This window comes from Nannobrachium achirus, assembly GCF_963921795.1.
Source record: "Nannobrachium achirus genome assembly, chromosome: 7".
Classification (NCBI taxonomy): domain Eukaryota; kingdom Metazoa; phylum Chordata; class Actinopteri; order Myctophiformes; family Myctophidae; genus Nannobrachium; species Nannobrachium achirus.
The window spans coordinates 31,683,497-31,708,933 of NC_137816.1; the positions used below are offsets into that span (position 1 = coordinate 31,683,497).

At 42.3% G+C, this 25,437-nt stretch overlaps 2 protein-coding genes across 2 annotated transcripts in view; one reads left to right on the forward strand and one right to left on the reverse strand.

Moving 5' to 3' along the window:
* The window catches only part of unc13c (unc-13 homolog C (C. elegans)), a gene marked incomplete at both ends in the record, with an annotated part of 262,328 nt that overhangs the window by 69,415 nt on the left and 167,476 nt on the right, over positions 1–25,437 (reverse strand). The window contains 2 exons of the mRNA XM_080729663.1: positions 3,475–3,571; positions 7,655–7,781. Coding sequence (XP_080585789.1) covers positions 3,475–3,571; positions 7,655–7,781 — 224 coding nt within the window. The remainder of the gene's footprint in view (positions 1–3,474; positions 3,572–7,654; positions 7,782–25,437) is intronic.
* On the forward strand, positions 21,439–22,023 carry LOC308288023 (ubiquitin-conjugating enzyme E2 J2-like; the record flags this gene model as incomplete). The annotated part of the gene is made up of 1 exon (XM_080729368.1): positions 21,439–22,023. One exon carries the CDS (start codon positions 21,439–21,441, stop codon positions 22,021–22,023), a length of 585 nt encoding a protein of 194 aa, XP_080585494.1.

The following is a 25,437-nucleotide window of genomic DNA, read 5'->3' on the forward strand; positions in this document are numbered from 1 at the left end:
ATATGTTACTTATGTCATACTCTATGACAGTATGATACAGACAGTGGAGACAGAATGGGAACATCATGGCAACACTAAAGATGCTGGCACAAACAAGGTAAAGGCTGTTATAATGTACAGAGTCTGTGTTGGCAGACTGTGTTGGCAGACAAAAACAACACATTTTTCACTGAATTGTCAGTGCGATTCCGTATGCTCACTTTTCAGCTTAAAGTTATTATAGGTCATTTAACAAAATATAATTATTTTAGTGCCAAACTTGCCAAACTTGTTCTGCACAGCATAAATTGAATCTGGCACTCATAGATTGTGTTGCTCATCGCAGTTTCATAAATTAGTGAATGATGAATGTGTGCAAACATTGGCATATTTTTATGTGTCCTTTGGATCAATATGTGCAACATTGTTGGTGAAGTATTAAATGCATTTTAAATAAATCATGTTGATTCATATACAAAATAAAACCCATTACCAAATTAACATGCTTCTTGATTAGACTTTTCTTTAAAGAATACATTTAAATTTGATCCAAATACAGTATATGGTAGAACGTTAATACAATATAACTTGTCTCCCTGATCTTCTATTGAGACATGTCTAACCTAGACAGGATCTGACACAAGTTTTGACCTGATGGTCAAGATTCAATTTATCCCCTGAGCAAGCAAGCAGGCTCTATTATTAGCTCAATGCTAAAAATGTCAGGACTTTGCAGGAAACCCGGTTCAAATCCGGGGTAGAAAAGGAAAGTGACATAGTGAGCTTTAATGAATTCATCCAAAAAAGAAATGTTATATATATATATATATATATATATATATATATATAAACTAAAAACAAAAACAAAACAATTGCATGTATATGTGAATGGGTAAGACAGTTGTGTCTTTGTTCAGTGCTCTGATACAGTAGCTCTGTGTGAGTGTCTCTGTGGCGTGTGTAGGCGTTTGCCTGACTGCAGCTGCAAACAAACAAACAGTGGAAATACTTTCTCTAAAACGTTCAAATCTACTTAACACTGAGTTCAAAGTCAACCAACCGCCCCGGAGTGGGAGTTTTACTAGCCTGTTAGCCTGCAGGTAATAACTTTCAGTGTGTGCACTCTGTGGAAAAATCACCCTCAAACTGCCCGAGTGCGAGCGGGGAACGCTGAGCTGTTGAGCAAAGACTTGACAGCCAGAATGGTGTGACCGGGCTGGAGGCCAAGATCTTTAGAACCCCCCAGTTCCTGTAAACAACCTATCACTACGTTCACTAACCACTGTTTGCTTTGCTGTCAGGGAAAATAAAAAATGCTTTTAGAGGGGAGCGAGGCTATTGTAGAGCAGACCCCACCGCCACCCCCCCAAGGGGTCCTTGAGGGGGTTCTATGGGGGGGTCCCCAGCTAAATTGATTGATAGTTAGGAACTAAATGCATAGCCCCACAAGATCTAGAAGGTCACGGCGACACACTATGAGACTGCATAGACTGGCTATTTTGCTATTTGTGGTACGACAAAATAAGTACTGTTGTTAATCTACTTGAACCCATTCAATCCGTGAAAGCACCTGGTGTCATTTTAGATTTTAATGTTGGCTATTCAAAAATAGCAGATATACAATCTCACAGCACGTCACATTGTGCCGCGCTGAATGTTTGAACATCTGCTATTTTTGATTAGATTTTCTTTTTTCTTCTTCTTTTTTTTTCTGTAAAGTGTTTGAAAAACCTTGAATAATTTTGAATTACAAAGAAGTTTGAGAGCTGCTGATTTAGAAGGCATTCGAAGAATCGGCCTCGGGATTAAACCACAAACACGTGTTCATATCAGGGCCTAATAGGACACATTCATTTGTAATGGGGGTCCATGACCTTAATCAAAGTTATCAATTTAGGGTAACAGGCAAGTACTGTAGTGTGTAAGACAGATCTCAGCTGGTACAAGTCTCCCACAGCGCTGGGAGCATCTCGTGAGTGCACGGCTTCAAAGTTAAAAGCAGTTTAACTTGACGCTAAGAAAAAAGGTTTAAAGGTACTCATTAGTCTGCTATCGCAGCAGGGGGGCAATGACTATGGGGTTAGGAAGATGTTAGCAACAGTCTAATGTCTAATGGAGCATACATGGAAAGGAATAAACACTGTATCATATCGTTGCTGTCGGGCAGAAAGCTTTTATCTCCATATTTTAACTTGTTGTGTTGTTTACTTGATCAAACTGAAGCGTCACACAAAAGCATCAAAAGAAGCAGATACTACAAGCTCGAAACGCGGCACTCTATCTGCTACTTTTGAATCCTGAAAAGTAACAGTTTTGGACATCAAGGTTTCCACAGAGATGATGAGGTCTGTCGGGTGGAAACATTGTATCTCCAACACTGTTATTAATCATTAATTTACTGTTATTGATAACAATTTCCAATGTATCCAGTGTGGTTATTATGTATTCACAAGCTGTTGTTAATACTTTTCAGTGGTTCAATATTTATAAAACCCAGACAGAATTAACCACTTCCACCTACAAGCTTGTCGCGATGTGACACATTGTGTGTGACACTCTTGCATGATGAAGTAGGGCATTCATTTACGAAAAAACATAAAAACTGAAAATATGGAAATACAATGTTTCTGCCCGACCTTAACGATATGCAAACTATTGCATTCATTTCTGAGGTGTGCCTTTCCATTTACCTATCTTCACTCAAATAATATTATGTAATATTTTATTATTCTGTCACCGTATTGTTCCCAATGTTGATTGTTTTGAAATTTTCCCCACCTGCATGTATACTTTGTAAGCAGGAAGCAGTTTTTCCCCAGTTAGTTATGAAGTAGGGCGTCACAGTTATTACATTATTGCCTGACGCTAACATTTTGGAGAATCACAAATTACTTTAAAAAAACTGTAGAAAAATGTACATACTTTTTCAGACATTTAAAGAAATAGCAGAAATACTTAAATCTACAAGCTCACAATATGTCACACATGTTGTGTGCTTGCAGATTTGCTATTTCCACTATGCATTTATTAATTTACTCTACAGTATGTTTAAAAAAAGAAAATGATAACATAACATTGTCAAATATGGCCTATTTTGGGATGGTATATTACTTATGTTGTTTATTGTTGCCGTTCATTGTCAGTCATTTCTTTGTAGGCCTATATTGAAGTTGTTTGTCATATCTACCCTGTGCAATTTTTGTTTACAAAGCATAAAAGGTAAACAACAGAAAAGTTTAATGCCAAAAGCAAAAGCCCAATGAATCATCAAGTAAAAGGTCATGACAGTGACCAGGGGCGTCACAAGAGGGGGAAAGTGGGACTGAGTTACTAGGGCCCAAGGTGGAGAGGCCTTAATTATTTTATACTTTAGCTATTGAAGTGCCGCGCTGTGAGCTTGTATATCTGCTATTTTTCAATAGTTAAAGTACCCAGGGCCCAGAAATGGTGCGACACCCCTGACGGTTACAGCCCTTCTACTGTAGCTGTACTCACTCCATCCTTCTTGTCGCGCTCCAGAGCCCCGTTCAGGAAGTCCATAGCAACGTCTTCATTCTCGGCCAACCACTGGATGACGAACGGCTCAAACCACCTGGGAAGACAGAGGCCACCGTCACCTGTCACACCTGAGCTGACGAGGAGAGCCACACACATACACACACAGCTGGACCAAGCCCTCAACCCTGGTACTTTCAAAGGGCAGATAACGTTTTATAAAAATGATTACTTTTTCCAACAGATTCACTAGTTCAACTCCCTTGTTCCAGTCTGTCAGAATTCTTCCCATTTTTGCTTTAAACAACTTTCAATTATGCATTTTTTTTTTCAATCAATTCATAAACTACTTCCAGACAGTTTTCAAAATGTATTTATGTTTACCAATACCAATGCAATTCATATTACACCAGATCAGCCAATGATCTGCATTCTAATTTCTTCAGGACAACAACTGCTCAATTGTCCATAAAAAGAGGACCTCATTTTTGGAATTGCTTACCACGTTAATACAAGACTGTACAAGCCCAGCTCTTTCAAGAGACAAATAATGCAGTTTTTGTTAGCAAACATAAGTAGCTAGCCATTCGCAGGTTAGTTATGGATGTGGTTGTTTGCATGTGGTACCGGTATGTTGTGTGTGGGTTTATATACAGTGTACGGGTATGTGTATGTATATATGGTTATTTCTTTTTATCTATTTCCTATATATCTATTTGTTATGGATAATTATTGCCTTCGTGGATGGTCACTGCTATACGTACTGAAACATGTATAGTTGTTTCATATTTTCATTATCAGTAATAACTATTCCTCATATCCTTGTAAATATGATTCTAAGCTTGAATGATAGCTTTTAGGAAGGCCACTTGACAAGCCCTTCATGTTTTTTTAGTTTTTTTGCCTTTCCGGCACATAATATTTTTGATTTTGTCTTGTTTATTTCCTTAAAATGTATTGTTTTGTTTTTTTAATTTTTTAGTTTTATTAAAACAAATTAAAACTATGCAATAAACAAAACTAAACTAAACTAAGATACTCCCGGTCAAATCGTTGCTGTTTGGCTTTTTGTGTTTTTCGTAAAGTAAGGTTTTTTTCAATATACAAAGAGAGCGATTATTCTTAAGCAGTGCCTACTTGATCATATTACAGCGTCACGCAAAAGTAGCAGATCCACAAGCTTGAAACGCGACTCAAGTGACGTGTTTGAGCTTGTAGATCTGCTACTTATTATTATTTTTTATATAGTTTTGGACATATGAGTTTTCCACCCGACAGAGACAAAATATTACTCGATGTCAAAGCGAGAGTTGATAAAACAAATTTGTACTTGAGTCAAAGTACTGGAGTTCTTGCTTTTAAAACGACTTAAAGGGGCACTCCACCACTTTTCAACCTATGTTCATATAATTGGTCCTCACTCAAAAATAGCTTTTTTTCTTTTTTTTCTCAGAGGAGGGCTGTGGGCAGGTCAGAAACCTATCGTCTTGTGACATCATCGATTACCAATCCAGCTTATAGAAACTGCAGGCTTTCTATTCCTGAAAAGTTGCAATTTTAAAGTGGAAGCCATTGTTCTCGCGATAATAAAAATCTAAATATTTCTTTCAAAAATATTGATTAATTATTTTTTTTGGAAAATGATGATGTCACAAGACGATGGATTCCGAACTTCCCACAGCTCTCCTAGGAGACTTGGACTGAGTAGAAAAAAATTGTGATATTTTATCATGAACATTAGTGAGGACCTATTATATGAAGACAGGTTGAAAAGTGGTGAACTACTCCTTTAAGTAGTCAAATACTAGTCAAGTACTGCATTGCTGTATCAACATTGTAATACTTTCCCAGGTTGTCATCTATAATGACCTTTCCCAAAATAGGGATCAATTTTTTATTGATTATTTTATTCAATTACCAATTATGGATTATTCTTAAGCAGTGCAGACCATCTACATATGACTTTGTGTGTATGTATGTATATGTCTACATGTATGAGTACGGCATAAACAGCTGCAACTGATTGCAACACAAAGCTGTAACTTATTACACACATTTTCAGAGTGATAGCAACAGCTGATCATTAATTAGGAGTATTTACAACACCTGAGTGTGAGGCACTGATTACTTCACACTGGGTGTGACATTTTCTATAATAGATTAAACCAATTTGTTTGATAAAATGTTGCACCCCTACGCCAAGTGTGGAATAAAGCTGTATAAAGAGACAATTTTTTTGTTGTTGTTGTTGGGAGTCTATATGAAAATAACAAAATAAACAAATTGTCTCTGTCGTCTATGTCCAAAATGTTACTTCTAAGGATTCTAATTCACAGTAAAAGTAAAAGTAGCAGATCTACAAGCTCTAAACACGCCGATTTGCGCCACATTTCGAACCCCATTTCGAGCTTGCAGATCTGCTACTTTTGATGCTTTTGCGTGACGTTTATGGAAAAAACACAAAAAGTCCAAAGTTCAGCGACAAAATAAATATATATCCAAATGACCTGGAAAGGGGATTCTTTGAGCCTGTGGACAAACAGTAATTGGCTGGAGCAGAGCAAGGGAGACGGCGAGAGGACAGGAGAGGACAGGAGAGGAAAGATGAGTCGGGGGAAGAAAGGAGGAATTACAGTTGCTAGCAGAATAATAAATGGCTGTGTGTCTGATTCACTTTGCCATTCCTCTAGGTTCACTGTAGTGCTGCAGTGTGTCCTCAGAGGCACCCATACCTATCTACCTACATACCAGCACCCCAGTCACTCTGAGCAGAGAACAGCACAATAAACAAGGTGGGTGTTGAGAGAGAGAGAGAGAGAGAGAGAGAGAGAGAGAGAGAGAGAGAGAGAGAGAGAGAGAGAGAGAGAGAGAGAGAGAGAGAGAGAGAGATAGTGAGGGATAAAGAGGGAAAGAGGAAGAAGGAAAGAGAGAGAGAGAGAGAGAGAGAGTGCAGAGCTAGGGAGAGAGGAGAAGAGAAATAGAGAGAGAGAGGGTGTGTGTGTGTGTGTGTGTGTGTGTGTGTGTGTGTGTGTGTGTGTGTGTGTGTGTGTGAGAGACTGTGTGTGTGTGTGTGTGTGTGTGTGTGTGTGTGTGTGTGTGCCTTTGTGTGCGCGACTGTGCGTATGCGTGTGTGCGTGGGCGCTTCTCCTGGAATCCCTGGTGCTGGAGGGTATAGTGTGTGAATGACAGCTCTGGGGAGGGCAGACGAGTCATGATGACGCTAATAGACTGGCACAGTGGATTGGAGCGGGCAGTGAGCTGATAGACTGGCACAGTGCATGGGAGCGGGCAGTGAGCTGATAGACTGGCACAGTGGATGGGAGCCAAGTAGCCTTAGCCAAGGTATAAATTAGGGCTAAAGTGGGTTAATGTGTGTTTTATAATATTATAATTTACACCTGCAAAGTAACTAATAACTAAATGTAGTGGAGTGAAAGTACAAGATTTGAATCCAACGTATAGAGGAGTAGAAGTAAAAGTATTGGAAATTGGAAATACTCAAGTAAAGTACAAATACCTCAAAAGTGTACTTAAAGGGGAAGACCACCCATTTTCAATACTGATGTCATTAATATACCTTAGAGGAGTTGTGTGAAAAAAGAAAAAAAAAAGTTCCCCCTCTTCTGTGTTGCCTAGAACTGGAGGATTGATTTTGGGGTTTGTATTGTAAAGTACAACGGTGTGATGTCATCACGTTGGTATAATATACTCAGTCACATATTAATGACATAGTTCAATATTGAAAATGGGTGGTCTTCCCCTTAAGTACAGTACTTAAGTAAATTTACTTAGTTACTTTACACCCCTGACTGTACACATGCAGCTCACCCTGCACTGCTGCACTCGCTCCAACAATGCAACAACTGAACACATACCTGCTACTGTATAATGCTGTCGGGTAGAAAACTCTTATCTCCACGGTCAGACTTTTTGTGTTTTTTTTTTCTTTTTTAGTAAATTAACACCTTATTTGATCATAGCGTCACACAATAGCTTCAAACCGTTTTGAGCTACTTTATCTGTTTTTTAATTTGAACCCTGAAAAGTAACAGTTTTTGACATAATGAGGTTTCCACCTGACAGAGACGATATGAAGGCCAATCCATACTCTCTCTGATATGAAGGACAATCCATACGCGTGCATGTGTGTGTGCGTGCGTGCGTGCACTGGAACACTTACAGGGAGTACTCCGGAGGAACATCCTTGAAGGCCGATAAACCTCGTACATACTCGTTGTGGAACCATTTGACTTTGAAGTGCAGATTCATGTACTCGGTGCTCTTGCATAGGCGTTGCTTTTCGTGTTCTGCAACGCAAGCGGGGGGGGAGGGGGGGGACAACACAGAAACACGTTAACACACAGAAAGCACACATTGCAGGTCCCCTGAGACGCCCCCCTCTGACTGACATCCTCGGAGACACATTCATTAAAACTTAAAAAGTCACACATTGTCAGGGGCGTCACAAGGGGGGGGCTGGAGTGGGGCTGAGTTACTAGGGCTCAAGGTGGAGGGGCCTTCATTATTTTATACTTTAGTTATTGAAAAATAGCAGTTATACAAGCTCACATGCAGCGCTGCAAGCTTGTAGATCTATTATTTTTGAAAAGTCGTGAAAATGTGTGCAAATCTTTGAATATAATGTATTTTTTAAGCGAACATTTGTAACTCAAATTTTGCTTTTGAGATGGGGGTCCGTGGCAAAGTACATATCATTTTGGGGGGTCCTTCACGTGAAAAAGTTTGAGCACCACTAACATAGTTTTTCAAAACACATCAGAAGGATTTGAAATATTAAAAGACTTCAAAAATAGCAGATCTACAAGCTCGCTGTGATATCTGCTATTTTTCAATAGTTAAAGTACAAAATAGTGCGTAATGATGCATTCCCAGTCTAACTGTGAAGAATATTCATGGGGGCCCGCAGTGAATCCTTGTACCCAGGGCCCAGAATTTGGTGCGACACCCCTGCACACAGTAGAAATCCTCATTTACATGTACAGTACAGGAATGGACAAATGAATACTGAGGGTGTTACTGTGCATCTGCCAGTGTGTTGCATTTTCACTACACCGAAAATGCAAAATGCAATTCTTGACACACACACACACGCACGCACGCACGCACGCACACACACACACACACACACACACACACACACACACACACACACACACACACACACACACACACACACACACACACACACACACACACACACACACACACACACACACGATCGTATCTGTAGCCAGACCTAAACAGTACTTAGCTGGACGGACGGTGCTGTCGCACACTATCTGCTATTTTCGGTACGCAACACCCACGCACAAGTAAGTATAAATCAAGCCTATAGAGCAGAGAGGTAAGGCTGAGAGACCTAACACTGTAGCCTGAAATCTACTGTAAATGTAAAGCCTCGAAGAAAATGGAACAATGTTAAAATAAATAAAGCCAAGGCTCTGAAAAGCATTGCAGTGCATCGCAGAGCATTTGGACGGCTGCAAAAATACATTGAATCTAAAACGGTTTCCAGAATGCATGGACATGACGGGTGAGTCATTTACTCCTGACTGCTTTAGACACAGACACAAACAGAAAGCTCTCTGGGAACCCCCAGGAGGGGAGGGGAGGGGAGGAGAGGAGAGGAGAGGAGAGGAGAGGAGAGGAGAGGAGAGGAGAGGAGAGGAGAGGAGAGGAGTAATTTTACTTGAGTAAAAGTACAAAAGGATTGGTATCAAAATGTACCTTAACACCTTCTAAGCCAAGGGGAGCCCCTTAATGTTAAAACCGTACTATATCGCACATCCCCCCAGGGACTCTCAGCCACGTCGTACATTCCCGGACTTTGTCTTTAAAACCGGAATAAAAGCTTTTGATCCGAAAATCGGCGATCGTCTAACCTTCCCTAGTCACCACTCGTGCACTGATAGCTCATGCAGACCGTGCATGAAGCAGAGGTGACGTCAGCGCCTCTCCTTCTCCAAGGCACCTTCCACCCATCCGTTTACTGTCTACACACTCGAGCTCCTCCTGCAGCCATGCTTGGGGCTATGCTAGCGAAACTTTTCAGTTCTGTTCTTCAGTCACACATGGACTATTTGCGGGGACATTTACGTGAAAGGATCGCGCACGCGAAACGCACGGGGACATCGACGATCGGCCAAAACCCCCATTCTATCCCAACGGAAATCGAGAAAATCATGGTGAGTTACTGGCCTGGGGGGGGGAAAAAAAGAAAAAACAGCGGCGCTGTTCAAGATGGAGGGGCTGCGGGGTCATGTTTATAAACATAATATTATGTCTCAGATCACAATACAATAATAGAAATGTCACGGCTAATCTACCAACCACCATTCTATTTCGGACGTCAAGGTGTTAAGGGATATTTGCGCCGCATTGTGAACTTGTTGATCGGCTATTCATATTTTCAAATGGCCAAAATGAATATACCGGTAGATAGGCCTATTAGGCCTATTACAAAACATACAGTTAATAACTGTACTGTGCAATAATATTCAAATCTATAACATTTTCAAATAATTGTAGTGTAGTAAAAGTACAATATTTGCCTCTGAGGTGTAGTGGAGTATAAGGGAAAGTAGGCCCACTGAAAATTGGAAATACTCAAGTAAAGTAAAAACAAAACAAAATGAAAACATGTCAAAACGAGGTGGGCGACATCCCTGATGTCACAAAAGATGGCAGAAGCAAAGTGAAAGACGAGAGGGAATAAACAGTGAAGAACAAAACAAGAGTGAATAGCTCATATAATGAAAGCCAAAGTCCAGTAACTACACAAATTGACGAGACAAAAGGCTTTAAAGTGTTTTAATTGGCAGGCCAAAATGTGTTATCGGTGTTATGTGTTATATTGCACTAATTGTATATCGTGTTCATGAGGTAATTAAAATCACGAAGACTGATTTGACCTCTGAGACAAAAAAAAAGTAAATTGTGTCCAACAGGATTTAGTTGTTGCACTTTGTAAGTACACTACCCATGGGAACCTGGTCAACTAAGTATAAGTGGTTAAAACGGCAGATGGTGGAAGCCACAGAATGGCAGCGCGTGTCGGAATGTGTCACAAGGCAGTTATTGACTGTAAGGCTGCGGACAGAGCCAGGGGTGTCGCACCAAATTCTGGGCCCTGGGTACAAGGATTCATTGCGTTATTTTGTGTTTTAACGATTGAAAAATAGCAGCGAGCTTGTAGATCTGCTATATTTTTTTTAAATCGAGAAAATGTGTCTTGTGAAGTCTTTGAAGTTTTTTTTTTAAAGGGTTAGTGTCAGTGGTGCTCAAACATTTTCATGTGAAGAACCCCCAAAATGATATGTATTTGGCCACGGACGTCGGACGCCCATCTCAAAATATTTCCCCCAGAAGCGTTACAAGAGTTACAAATGTTCGCTTAAAAAATACATATATTCAAAGATTTGCACACATTTTCACGACTTTTCAAAAATAGCAGATCTACAAGCTCGCAGCGCTGCACTCGGTGCCGCGCTGTGAGCTTGTATATCTGCTATTTTTCAATAGCTTAAGTATATAAAATAATTAAGGCCCCACCACCTTGGGCCCTAGTAACTCAGTCCCACTTCCCCCCCCCCCCCCCCCCCCCTTGTGACGCCCCTGGACAGAGCAGTCAGAGGTAGCACAGAGGACAGAGACAGACCAGGGGCTTTGTGACGCGTCCCCTCCTGTCTCTTATTATTACTATCCCTGGTTTTATTAGCTCCGCTGTTCAAACTGAAATCCTGCCCCTCTGATTTTCTGCGAGGCACTCTATGATTAATGTCCTCACAGCGGCTTTGTATGAGCATGCTGGACTACTAAAGGGGAAGTCAGGCCAGGGCCTGGCCTGGTATGGCCAGACTAATATCACTAGAGCTAGTTTATGTATTTATTTATTTATTTAGGTTTTAGCTCTGTCAGATTCATCAGAGTGCATCATGGGACACAAACAGAGGGGATTAGGGAGGCGTGAAGCCAAAATGAAAAGGAGCTGCGGATCAGGAACAACGTCAAAGACAACCATATCGTCATTGTCAGGTCAAAACCTTGTATCTCCAAGTTTCAAATGTGTATGTTATTTTTATTTTTTTGCCCTACTTCATCAGACAAGTGTCGCACAAAAGTTGTGAAAATAGCAGTTCTACAAGCACACAACGCCTCGTGATGCGAGGCGTTGTGTGCTTGTAGATCTGCCATTTTCATTTTTAAAATGATAAATACAAAACGAACGGTTTTGGACATACAAGGTTTCCACCCGACACCGACGATATTAAACCCAAACAATGCTGGGATGGGAAAGACAGACATGGGAGACAAAGATGAATAAGTAAATAGAGGACAGAGGAAAAGAGGCATGAAATCCCGAGGAGGATGGCTCACACACCCACAAACACGTTCGTATTACCATATATTATAACCCTAACCTTACAGCAGAAAATAGCAGTGAGAGCTTGTCTCGTCACTTTCGGGCAGAAACCTGTATCTCCAAGTTTCATATGTGTATGTTTCTTTCGTAAAGTAAAGCCCTGCGCTTCGACACCATACAAGACTGTCGCACAATACAAGTGAAAATAGCTGATCTACAAGCTCACAACGCCTCGCACACGCGCTCACGCACGCACGCACACACACAAAGGGACTAAAATAAAAAGATAAGCAGGAAAACACATAATACACTCGAGACACACACACGCACATACCGAAATAATCAGACACACAAACATTCTGTCTACATCAAAGGCGAATTGAAATCTAGGCATGGCACCCAGCTGTCACATATTAATCCCGATTACTCTCTTGATGAATAGCACATCACGTCTGCATCACTTGTCTCTTCCCTCCAGTGCCCAGGGGAAATATTTACATACACTTTATATATTTACCTGGGGATAAGCCATTCAAACGCATAATACCTCTCTTTCTGTGCAGAGACAGAGATTATTCCAAGGGTTTTTACGACGAGTCATTGTGTTGGATTAGTCACTCCATTTCATTTCCACTTCCCACAAACTCCAAGCACGTCTGTACTTAACGAAGAACTATACCCACTTCTCAGAAATGAGGTTTGGAATTGTGCTTAGTCTTAAACAGTACTCCAAACCACTTCTTCATTTCCAACAACACCGGTAATGCTGCCTTGTGTATCTGCCAACACGGATACTGTAAGTAAGTAAGTGGTTTATTCTCGGTGGCAAGGGTGTCTGTCTATCCTGTTTTCAATGTGCTAGACCTCTAGGAGATGGATTGCTGAGGTGGAATGCTACAACACCATGGTCTCAGTACATTATTTACCCAAGCTGTGCAAATCGTACACTGAGTTGGCACTGCCTGGCCGGGACTGAACTAGTGTTGTAGTACTGGAAGCAATGACTCGTCTCGAGTCCGCTCTCCAGTACGAATTTTCTTTGACTTGGTCCCTAACCCTAACCCTCTTGGTCTCGCCCATGATTAGTGTGGTTGGCAGACTATACTATAGTACTTGCTCAACTTTCTTTTTTTACGGATAACCTTTATTTTGCCGCACTACAGCTCCCGCACTTGGGTCATATGTCAAATCAGCCGGCTTCATCGGGAGTCGTCTGCTTTCGCTATATAGCCTAATTTATTGCGACCGTAGGTCGCAGTTTAGTTGCGACCGTCAGGGAGCAGTTTACTATGAAAACCTCCACCGGCCGTCCGTCGGTCGGTCGGTCACACGTCACACGTCACACCTTTGCCCTGCTCATATCTCCGCATCAGTATATAGGGCTTGTTTGTTTATTGTATGACATCACGCCACATCATCAGCTGTGGACTCTGTGATGTCATCGTATCGCATCAGTATATAGGGCTTGTTTGTTTATTGTATGACATCACGCCACATCATCAGCTGTGGACTCTGTGATGTCATCGTATCTCCATATATGGCCATCTCCGTATATGGAGATATAAGTCGTCCATGCCCAAGTATGGGCTGGTGAGGTCAGACTTTGTGTGATGCGTAGGTTATCTCCATATATGGAGATTCAACATTCCAGGCAATGCTCTCTTCCCTGGTGAGAATTGCCCCTTTATATAGGGCTTGTTTGTGTATTGTATGACATCACGCCACATCATCAGCTGTGGACTCTGTGATGTCATCGTATCTCCATATATGGCCATCTCCGTATATGGAGATATAAGTCGTCCATGCCCAAGTATGGGCTGGTGAGGTCAGACTTTGTGTGATGCGTAGGTTATCTCCATATATGGAGATTCAACATTCCAGGTGTAACTATGGCTACCCGTATGACGTGAGAGGTGGAGGTTGTGATATTTGTGTTGGTCGCTTATCTCCCGATTAGGGAGTCTTACTGGTATCAAAACCTCCACCGGCCGTCGGTCGGTCGGTCGGTCGGTCGGTCACACGTCACACGTCACACCTTTGCCCTGCTCATATCTCCGCATCAGTATGACATCACACCACATGTGTACACAAACCTTTGTGTACGTTGCTGTGGCAACAGTCTGTTGTTGCTGGTCTGTTAGTGTACGTTAGCAACCACCTTAGCAACCATGGTTTTACCCTAGCAACCAACTGTTTACCCTAGCAACCAACTGTTTACCATAGCAACCATGTTTTTTTACCCTAGTGATATACGTATGTCGTCCTGATGATACTCGTCCTGGAGGTTGAGGATCTTGAAGGTAGAGTCTCGAAGAGGTCTGTGTCAAAGAGTCATCCTGGAGATAGTTGGAGATTCTTGGGAGCGTTGTGCTTTTATCATCCCAGTGATGTCATGATGAGTCAGCTATATCCATATATGGAGTCCCACAGTCAGCATGCCCAAATATGGAGTGTATGATGTCAGACCTTTTACAGTTAGCTCCATATATGGAGTTTCAGTTGTTCAGTTGAACCTGCATGCAAATAGTATCTGGAGAGCAGGATTTTAGACCATGTCAGTCTGGTGAATCTGTATGCCTGCCTGTCTGCCAGCATTCATACCTGCATGCATTGTAACTATGTCCATGTCCACTCTGAGTATTTCACCCACTTAGTCATGCAGTACACGGTTTAAACATGTGATGTGACAGTTCAGTTTGAGTACATTGCATGTTTCTCTGCCTGTCTGCTGTATATAGCTGAAATGGCTGCACATCTGACCACATGGAGCTTAAGCCTGACTGACTGACTAACAACAATAATAACTAGACTAGAAAAGCAGTTCCTGCAGAAACTGCGTGGGCTCGCTGAAAACACGCACAAAGTATATTATGTACAGTAGAAGATGTACACATCCCTCCTCAGACGGACTTTCTCAAGCCCAAGCAGTGGAAGTAGTATATTATGTACATGTTCTACTGTACATAATATACTCCACAATCTTTGTGCAAAAACTGTTGCTCACATTTCAAGTTGCTTACCTCAATGTGTTGTCATGGAATCAGGCCCAAACAAACAAATCAGTCAGCTCCATATAGGCACAAAGGGGGCATGCCCATATATGGGTATATAGTGATACCATTAGGAATCTCCATATATGGGCATATACTGATGCCATTAGGAATCTCCATATATGGGCACAAAAGGGGGCATCCCCATATATGGGCATATAGTGATGCCATTATGAATCTCCATATATGGGCATATACTGATGCCATTAGGAATCTCCATATATGGGCATACAAGAGACAAGGACTGACACATACAGAGAACTCGATATACAGTATGTGCATAACAGGGTCAAGGACTAACAGATATCCATATATGGGCATATCAGTCGGATCGGCATTGCAACGTAGGCGTGTTCCAGAGTTACCTCCCTGCAAGGCTTGTGCCTCTATCCAGCTGATTTGCACGCAAACGAGTGGGCGCGCTTCCAGAGGATCAACAACAACAAAAAGCAGCAAGAACGCAAAGCCATTGACAAGGCCCTGCAGAAAATGCATGACACGCTGCTGCGCCACACTCAGCACCCCTAAATGTGCACCCCTTGATGTAAATGTTCACATAGTGTAATAATTGGTAAAACAAACTTTTGGCCTATTTGTGGAGATAAGCGACCAACGGTCGCTTATCTCCCGATTAGGGAGTCTTACTGGTTGCGACCGTAAGGTCGCAGTTTAGTATCAAAACCTCCACCGGCCGTCGGTCGGTCGGTCGGTCACACGTCACACGTCACACGTCACACCTTTGCCCTGCTCATATCTCCGCATCAGTATGACATCACACCACATGTGTACACAAACCTTTGTGTACGTTGCTGTGGCAACAGTCTGTTGTTGCTGGTCTGTTAGTGTACGTTAGCAACCACCTTAGCAACCATGGTTTTACCCTAGCAACCAACTGTTTACCCTAGCAACCAACTGTTTACCATAGCAACCATGTTTTTTTACCCTAGTCTCAATATATTGAATCCACTTTCACGATGTAAAGTCCAGTTCAACATTTCAAACACCAAAAATGGTAAAATACCAAACAATACAGGTTCTCAGGGTTCTTGAAGATCAAGAGTCTTGGTCAAATACTTCTGTTGGTTTCTGCACTGATCATTTATACAATTCAGCTGTGTTTGCTCGTGTCATCATGATGAGGTCATAAATCAGCCATGCCCAAATATAGATTTTACGGGTTTACATGCTTACTCAGTAATTCGTTATGTGAAAGTCCTATGACGTCTATGATATCTGACATCATCATACATACATTCCCTTTTATGCCCATAAATGGAGATCCCCTCTGTAGAACCAGCCACTGACATCACTGTAATGTCAGGGGAACCAAATCCCTTTTATGCCCATATATGGAGATCCCTGTGATGCCAGGGGAACCAAATCCCTTTTATGCCCATCAACATTTCAAACACCAAAAATGGTAAAATACCAAACAATACAGGTTCTCAGAGTTCGTCTTGGTCAAATACTTCTGTTGGTTTCTGCACTGATCATTTATACAATTCAGCTGTGTTTGCTCATGTCATCATGATGAGGTCATAAATCAGCCATGCCCAAATATAGATTTTACGGGTTTACATGCTTACTCAGTTATTCGTTATGTGAAAGTCCTATGACGTCTATGATATCTGACATCATCATACATACATTCCCTTTTATGCCCATAAATGGAGATCCCCTCTGTAGAACCAGCCACTGACATCACTGTAATGTCAGGGGAACCAAATCCCTTTTATGCCCATATATGGAGATCCCTGTGATGCCAGGGGAACCAAATCCCTTTTATGCCCATATATGGAGATATGGAGATCCCCGTGTTGCCAGGGTAACCAAATCCATTTTATGCCCATAAGGAGATCCCTGTGATGCCAGGGGAACCAAATCCCTTTTACGCCCATATATGGAGATCCCTTATGTCATCAATATTAAGCCCATATCTGTGAATATCTATGGGTACCAGATGTCTCCATATATGGTTAAATGGTCCGATATACATCACTGGCCAGAAGACCAAGAAATGGTGCAACCTCGCCCTTTGCTTTTCTCCCTTAGGCATCTTACTGGTAGGTAGTTTAATGAGGAATGCAGTATGGTGGTAGGTAGGTAGTTATGGCCTTTGATGTAAGATTTTCACTTTCTAGGATAACTATATTTGCTATTCCCAGATGATGCCCTTTTAGGGTACCCCTCATGCCCATATATGGAGATCCCCAGGCTTTACTAATTAACATAAGTTTTATGCCCATATATGGAGATCATTGTCCCAATGTCATCAGATATATGGGCATAAATGGACACAGGCAAACTAGATGGGCTGTATGGATATCCAGATGTGTGATGTAAGTGTTTTATTCCAAATGTGGCACCCCACAGACATATTTCCAGAAACAAAATCCCTTTCATGCCCATATATGGAGATTTCTGATGTCATCAATCCCAGGCCCTGTAAAAAACATGGTTGCTATGGTAAACAGTTGGTTGCTAGGGTAAACAGTTGGTTGCTAGGGTAAGAAAACATGGTTGCTATGGTAAACAATTGGTTGCTAGGGTAAACAGTTGGTTGCTAGGGTAAAAAAAACATGGTTGCTGTGGTAAACAGTTGGTTGCTAGGGTAAACAGTTGGTTGCTAAGGTAAAAAACATGGTTGCTATGGTAAACAGTTGGTAGTCGGTAGATAATGCCGGTCTTATATAAGGGTCATTGTGTACGGTGTGATGTCATACTGATGTCAGCAGTGTGACAGGAGATAAGCGACCAACGGTCGCTTATTGCGGCCGTAGGTCGCAGTTTAGTTGCGACCGTCAGGGAGCAGTTTACTATGAAAACCTCCACCGGCCGTCCGTCGGTCGGTCCGTCGGTCACACGTCACACGTCACACCTTTGCCCTGCTCATATCTCCGCATCAGTATGACATCACACCACATGTGTACACAAACCTTTGTGTACGTTGCTGTGGCAACAGTCTGTTGTTGCTGGTTTGTTAGTGTACGTTAGCAACCACCTTAGCAACCATGGTTTTACCCTAGCAACCAACTGTTTACCCTAGCAACCAACTGTTTACCATAGCAACCATGTTTTTTTACCCTAGCAACCAACTGTTTACCTAGCAACCAGATACGCAGAGCAGGGATCTCCATATATGGGCATTAACAGGTGACATCACACTGATGTCAGATACTCAGAGCAGGGATTTCTCCATAATATATGGGCATAAAGGGGATTCTGTTAGGGATCTCCATATATGGGCATAAAAGGGATTCTGTTAGGGATCTCCATATATGGGCATACAAGGGATTCTGTTAGGGATCTCCATATATGGGCATAAAAGGGATTCTGTTAGGGATCTCCATATATGGGCATAAAAGGGATTCTGTTAGGGATCTCCATATATGGGCATAAAAGGGATTCTGTTAGGGATCTCCATATATGGGCATATGCAGTAGATTAGAGATTACCTTGATTGATTATGTGTGACGTTATAGAGTAGATAAAGTGTTCATTGATTATATTAATATCTAGCCTAATGACACATCATTGATACTGTAAAGCTTGTAAGAGTCTAGATGTCTACCTAGGACTGAGTAGTTATTGTTTTGGTAAAGCCTATCTTGTTATGGTACAGCTCGTTCCAGAGGCCTTGAAGCCACAGTATAATTCTAGTGTTTGACCATTCTTCTTGGCAGAATTCTTTTACCACTGACCAGAGTGTTAAACTGTACTTCTGTCCATGATATCATGTTATATATAAACTTGACCACACCACCACCTAATATACATTGTCTTGTCTCCTCATTTCTCATGATTATTGATTGATCTGAATTCCACCACAGCATAAAAGGGATTCTGTAAGGGATCTCCATATATGGGCATAAAAGGGATTCTGTTAGCTGTTAGTGATCTCCATATATGGGCATAAAAGGGATGCTGTTAGGGATCTCCATATATGGGCATAAAAGGGATTCTGTTAGGGATCTCCATATATGGGCATGAAAGGGATTCTGTTAGGGATCTCCATATATGGGCATAAAAGGGATTGTATCCCAGATGATGCCCTGTTAGGAGATCCACACTAACAGAATCCATATATGGTCCTACCAACAGCTGCTATAAGCCAACCCTGGCGATAAGGTCTGAGTCGAAGAAATGCTTCTTTCCTGGCAAGAATTGCCCCTTTATACTGTAGGGCTCGTTTGTGTATTGTATGACATCACGCCACATCATCGGCTGAGGACTGTGTGATGTCATCATATCTCCATATATGGAGACATAAGTTGCTCATGCCCAAATATGGGCTGGTGAGGTCAGACTTAGTGTGATGCGTAGGTTATCTCCATATATGGAGATTCAACTTCAATGAGTAACCATGGCAAACTGTCAACTGCCCGTATGTCTTGATAATTGGTAAAACAAATTTTTTGGCCTATTTGTGGAGATAAGCGACCAACGGTCGCTTATCTCCCGATTAGGGAGTCTTACTGGTATCAAAACCTCCACCGGCCGTCCGTCCGTCCGTCGGTCGGTCGGTCGGTCGGTCGGTCACACGTCACACCTTTGCCCTGCTCATATCTCCGCATCAGTATGACATCACACCACATGTGTACACAAACCTTTGTGTACGTTGCTGTGGCAACATTCTGTTGTTGCTGGTCTGTTAGTGTACGTTAGCAACCACCTTAGCAACCATGGTTTTACCCTAGCAACCAACTGTTTACCCTAGCAACCAACTGTTTACCATAGCAACCATGTTTTTTTACCCTAGCAACCAACTGTTTACCATAGCAACCAGATACACAGAGCAGGGATCTCCATATATGGGCATAAACAGGTGACATCACACTGATGACAGATACTCAGAGCAGGGATTTCTCCATAATATATGGGCATAAAAGGGATTCTGTTAGGGATCTCCATATATGGGCATAAAAGGGATTCTGTTAGGGATCTCCATATATGGGCATACAAGGGATTCTGTTAGGGATCTCCATATATGGGCATAAAAGGGATTCTGTTAGGGATCTCCATATATGGGCATAAAAGGGATTCTGTTAGGGATCTCCATATATGGGCATAAAAGGGATTCTGTTAGGGATCTCCATATATGGGCATAAAAGGGATTCTGTTAGCTGTTAGTGATCTCCATATATGGGCATAAAAGGGATGCTGTTAGGGATCTCCATATATGGGCATAAAAGGGATTCTGTTAGGGATCTCCATATATGGGCATTAAAGGGATTGTATCCCAGATGATGCCCTGTTAGGAGATCCACACTAACAGAATCCATATATGGTCCTACCGACAGCTGCTATAAGCCAACCCTGGCGATAAGGTCTGAGTCGAAGAAATGCTTCTTTCCTGGCAAGAATTGCCCCTTTATACTGTAGGGCTCGTTTGTGTATTGTATGACATCACGCCACATCATCGGCTGAGGACTGTGTGATGTCATCATATCTCCATATATGGAGACATAAGTTGCTCATGCCCAAATATGGGCTGGTGAGGTCAGACTTAGTGTGATGCGTAGGTTATCTCCATATATGGAGATTCAACTTCAATGAGTAACCATGGCAAACTGTCAACTGCCCGTATGTCTTGATAATTGGTAAAACAAACTTTTGACCTATTTGTGGAGATAAGCGACCAACGGTCGCTTATCTCCCGATTAGGGAGTCTTACTGGTATTAATGTATTAGTGAATACATTTTCTCCCTTGACTTGAATGGGAGAATGCTAAAAATAAACTTTTCCCAAATATGGAGATTACTGACATCATAATTGACTGACATCATAGACCACATAAGACTGACACAGTATGTCCATGTATGGGCATTCCAAGGTATGGGCTTAATATTGATGACATCAGGGATCTCCATATATGGGCATAAAAGGGACAAGGACGGAATTCATTTGCAAGTGTGACTCGCGTCACGGCAAACAGTTTCCCGGAATTGCATCTGTCTAGTTTTACTCTGTCTTGACTCGGTCTCGGACTTCCCCCACCGAGTCCACTCGAGTCACGAGTCACTACAATGCAATGAAACCAGAAAGATGCCATTGGAAATTGCATGTCACACTTGCAAATGAATTTCGTCTTACCATTTGAATTTTCCCCATTCAAGTCAATTTGCTAGTTTAGCGACATTGTTCTCAAACCTTTTAATTTCACAGACCCCCATAACTCTTGAGAGTGTGCAAATGTACACCCTCCGAATAACCAATAAGGGGCCATTTGGAACCCTCCATATTTGGGCATAGTTGCATTGGCAAAATGGCAACTCCTTATATGGTTATGGCTGAGTCATGGTGACATCATGAATATCCGATTCATCAACAAACTAGTTCTGTGTGATGTCAGCACAGAGCTCTCGCTATATAAGCCTCTGTGGTGACATCATGAATATCCGATTCATCAACAAACTAGTTCTGTGTGATGTCAGCACAGAGCTCTCGCTATATAAGCCTCTAGGGTGAATGGTCTCAGCCAAAGATAGGTTAGTCTTCATTTTGTCCTTTTTTCCCCTGGGGAGAACAGCATGGAGAGTACTGCCACCAAGCGACTAATGATGGATTACCACAGAATAAAGAAAGACCCTGTGCCTTACATAAGTGCAGAACCTCTCCCCTCCAACATTCTGGAATGGCACTATGTCGTTAGAGGACCTGAGGCAACCCCCTATGAAGGGGGATACTACCATGGTAAACTCATATTTCCAAAGAAATACCCCTTTAAACCGCCCAGTATCTACATGGTCACACCAAATGGGAGATTCGTGTGCAACACACGGTTATGTCTGTCTTTCTCAGACTACCACCCAGAAACATGGAATCCAGTCTGGTCCGTATCCACTATCCTCACAGGCCTGCTCAGCTTCATGGTGGGGGGAGAGATCACCCTTGGCAGCACTATCACCATCGACTCCACAAAAAGACAACTGTCAGCCCAAAGCCTGGCCTTCAACCTCAAGGACAAAACGTTTTGTGAGCTGTTTCCTGATGTAGTTGATGAAATTAAACAGAAGCGGAAGGATCAGAAGCAGCAGCGCTACCACACCCAGGCCCTAGACCCTAACCCTAACCCTAACCCTAACCCTAGGTACAGTTGTTGCGTTATTGCGTAATACTTTGAGGTACTCCTCCTATTGCAGGGATTCCCAAACTGGTGCGTGCACCCCTTCTAGGGCAGTGGTTCTCAACCTTTTCGGGCTGTGACCACCAAAATAATCATGACGAGCGCTAAGCGTTGAGGCATTAGATTTTGTATAGCACTGTTCTATTGTGAAAACAGCATGCAGATCTACATGCTCACAACGCCTCACATTGCGGGGCGTTGTGAGCATTTTCACAATTTCTGCCTCTAATATTTGACAATTTGGCGATTTTCACAATTTCTGCCTCTAATATTTGACAATTTGGCGATTGAAATCATGATGAGGTCACGATGAGTCATCTATGCCCAAATATAGATTTCTAGGTCAGATGGCCCATGGAGTTTGTGATGTCAAACCTAGCAACCCAATATAAACAAACCTGATGTCAGACCTGAAGTATCCTTTTATACCCATATATGGAGATACAGAGATCTCCATATATGGGCATATTAGAAAGCCCATATATGGGCATATACGGATGACATCAGGGATATCCATATATGGGCATAAAAGGGACAAGGGCTTACAGTTAAGAGATCTCCATATATGGGCATATCAGAAAGCCCATATATGTTCATATACTGATGACATCAGGAATATCCATATATGGGCATAAAAGGGACAAGGACTTACAGTTAAGAGATCTCCATCTATGGGCATAAAGGGACAAGGACTGTTACAGTAGATATAGAGATGTCCATATATGGGCATACATGAACAAGGACTGACAAACACTGAGATCTCCATATAACCTATGGGAATATAAGGGACGAGGACAATGCGTAGCATTGTGAGCTTGTAGATCTATTTTCTAAATATTGTTGTACATTAAAAACTTGAAATGGGTCGTTCTGCATAGTACTTGGGATTTGTTGATGTAAATGTTCACATAGAGTGTAATAATTGGTAAAACAAACTTTTGGCCTATTTGTGGAGATAAGCGACCAACGGTCGCTTATCTCCCGATTAGGGAGTCTTACTGGTAAAACAAACTTTTGGCCTATTTGTGGAGATAAGCGACCAACGGTCGCTTATTGCGACCGTTAGGGAGCAGTTTACTACCAAAACCTCCACCGGCCGTCCGTCCGTCCGTCGGTCACACGTCACACGTCACACCTTTGTTTGTGTACGGTGTGATGTCATATATCTTCAGTATGACATCACACCACATGTGTACACAAACCTTTGTGTACGTTGCTGTGGCAACAGTCTGTTGTTGCTGGTCTGTTAGTGTACGTTAGCAACCACCTTAGCAACCATGGTTTTACCCTAGCAACCAACTGTTTACCCTAGCAACCAACTGTTTACCATAGCAACCATGTTTTTTTTACCCTAGCAACCAACTGGGCATAAAAGGGATTCTGTTAGGGATCTCCATATATGGGCATAAAAGGGATTCTGTTAGGGATCTCCATATATGGGCATAAAAGGGATTCTGTTAGGGATCTCCATATATGGGCATAAAAGGGATTCTGTTAGGGATCTCCATATATGGGCATAAAAGGGATTCTGTTAGCTGTTAGTGATCTCCATATATGGGCATAAAAGGGATGCTGTTAGGGATCTCCATATATGGGCATAAAAGGGATTCTGTTAGGGATCTCCATATATGGGCATGAAAGGGATTATGTAAGGGATCTCCATATATGGGCATAAAAGGGATTGTATCCCAGATGATGCCCTGTTAGGAGATCCACACTAACAGAATCCATATATGGTCCTACCGACAGCTGCTATAAGCCAACCCTGGCGATAAGGTCTGAGTCGAAGAAATGCTTCTTTCCTGGTACCATGTGACAGAGGGGTCAAAGTTGAACGAAAGTTGGTCTATTTGAGACGGGTATGGCTGCAGGCCTGGAGACACCTCCCTCAGCAGATCTTTCTTGTCAGACCTTTCGTCTCAGAACGGAAGTGTGTGTCGGCGCGCTTCCGGCGCTTACGAGTGACGTCACACAGCAGACTTACAAGCTCACAAGGCTCACAACGCATCACAAGCGCAACGTTTTGTGGGCTTGTAGATCGGCTGTTTTCGCCAACCAACACTGCCACCGGTACCCAGTCGTTTTTAGAGACAGCTACATGGATAAATTATTATTGCAGAAAATTCCTCTTCAAACCATTATTGAACACTGGAAAATAACACATTTCTTAATAATTAGTTAATTTATTTTAATAAATATCAGCGGCGAGGCGAGGCGAGGGATCCCCGGGGACCCCCCCTGTCCCCTGAGGAGCGGCGGTCCGCGAGAGAGCGAGAGACACTCCGGTGGAGGGTCGCCGGCGACGGTCAGCGGCGAGAGACCCTCGCAGGGCGGCCGACTCACGGCCACCGTGCGGGGGACAGGCCGGCCGACTCACGGCCACCGTGCCGGGGTGTCTCTCGCGGACCGCCGGTCCTCAGGGGGGGTCCCCGGGTGTCCCTCGCCACTAATATTGATTATTAAAAGTTATTTTTCATTATTAAGAACTTTTTCTTTTTTTGTAATGTTATTTTCCAGTTTGAATAAAGGTTTGAAGAGGAACTTTTGGCAATAAGAATTAATGCAATAGCCTACTGTTATTTATTATTAAAAGTTACTTTTCATTGTAAAGAAACGTTTTATTTTCCGTGTTCCAAAAAGGCAGACAAGCCACAGTACAGTGGAACGCAGCTTCCTTTAAGATGTTTTACCCTGTAGACTTGCCGTTGTACCTGAGACTAGAGGTCTGACAAGAAAGATTTCTGCTGAGAGAGGTGACTCCACCCCTGCAGCCATACACTCTTGGTCTATTTGGTAGAAATAGGTCAACAATACAAATGAAGCTAGTTTTGTGGATTCATCTATTTTTAATGATTGGGCCATGAGTCCCTGCCAAATCACCGGAACTACTTTATATTCATCTAAAACTGACGAGAACTCTGACCACAGGACTCTGGTAATGAATTAATACATTTGTAACCACTATTTTAATGGCAAGTATTTCACACAGCTTCATGTTAAAAATAGGTGAACTATCACTTTAAGCCCATATATGGAGATCCCCAGGCATCAAACCCTGGCCCTAACTTGCCAAGGCCCTGCTTGGCTTTACTAATTGCGACCGTCAGGGAGCAGTTTACTATGAAAACCTCCACCGGCCGTCCGTCCGTCCGTCGGTCACACGTCACACGTCACACCTTTGCCCTGCTCATATCTCCGCATCAGTATGACATCACACCACATGTGTACACAAACCTTTGTGTACGTTGCTGTGGCAACATTCTGTTGTTGCTGGTCTGTTAGTGTACGTTAGCAACCACCTTAGCAACCATGGTTTTACCCTAGCAACCAACTGTTTACCCTAGCAACCAACTGTTTACCATAGCAACCATGTTTTTTTACCCTAGCAACCAACTGTTTACCA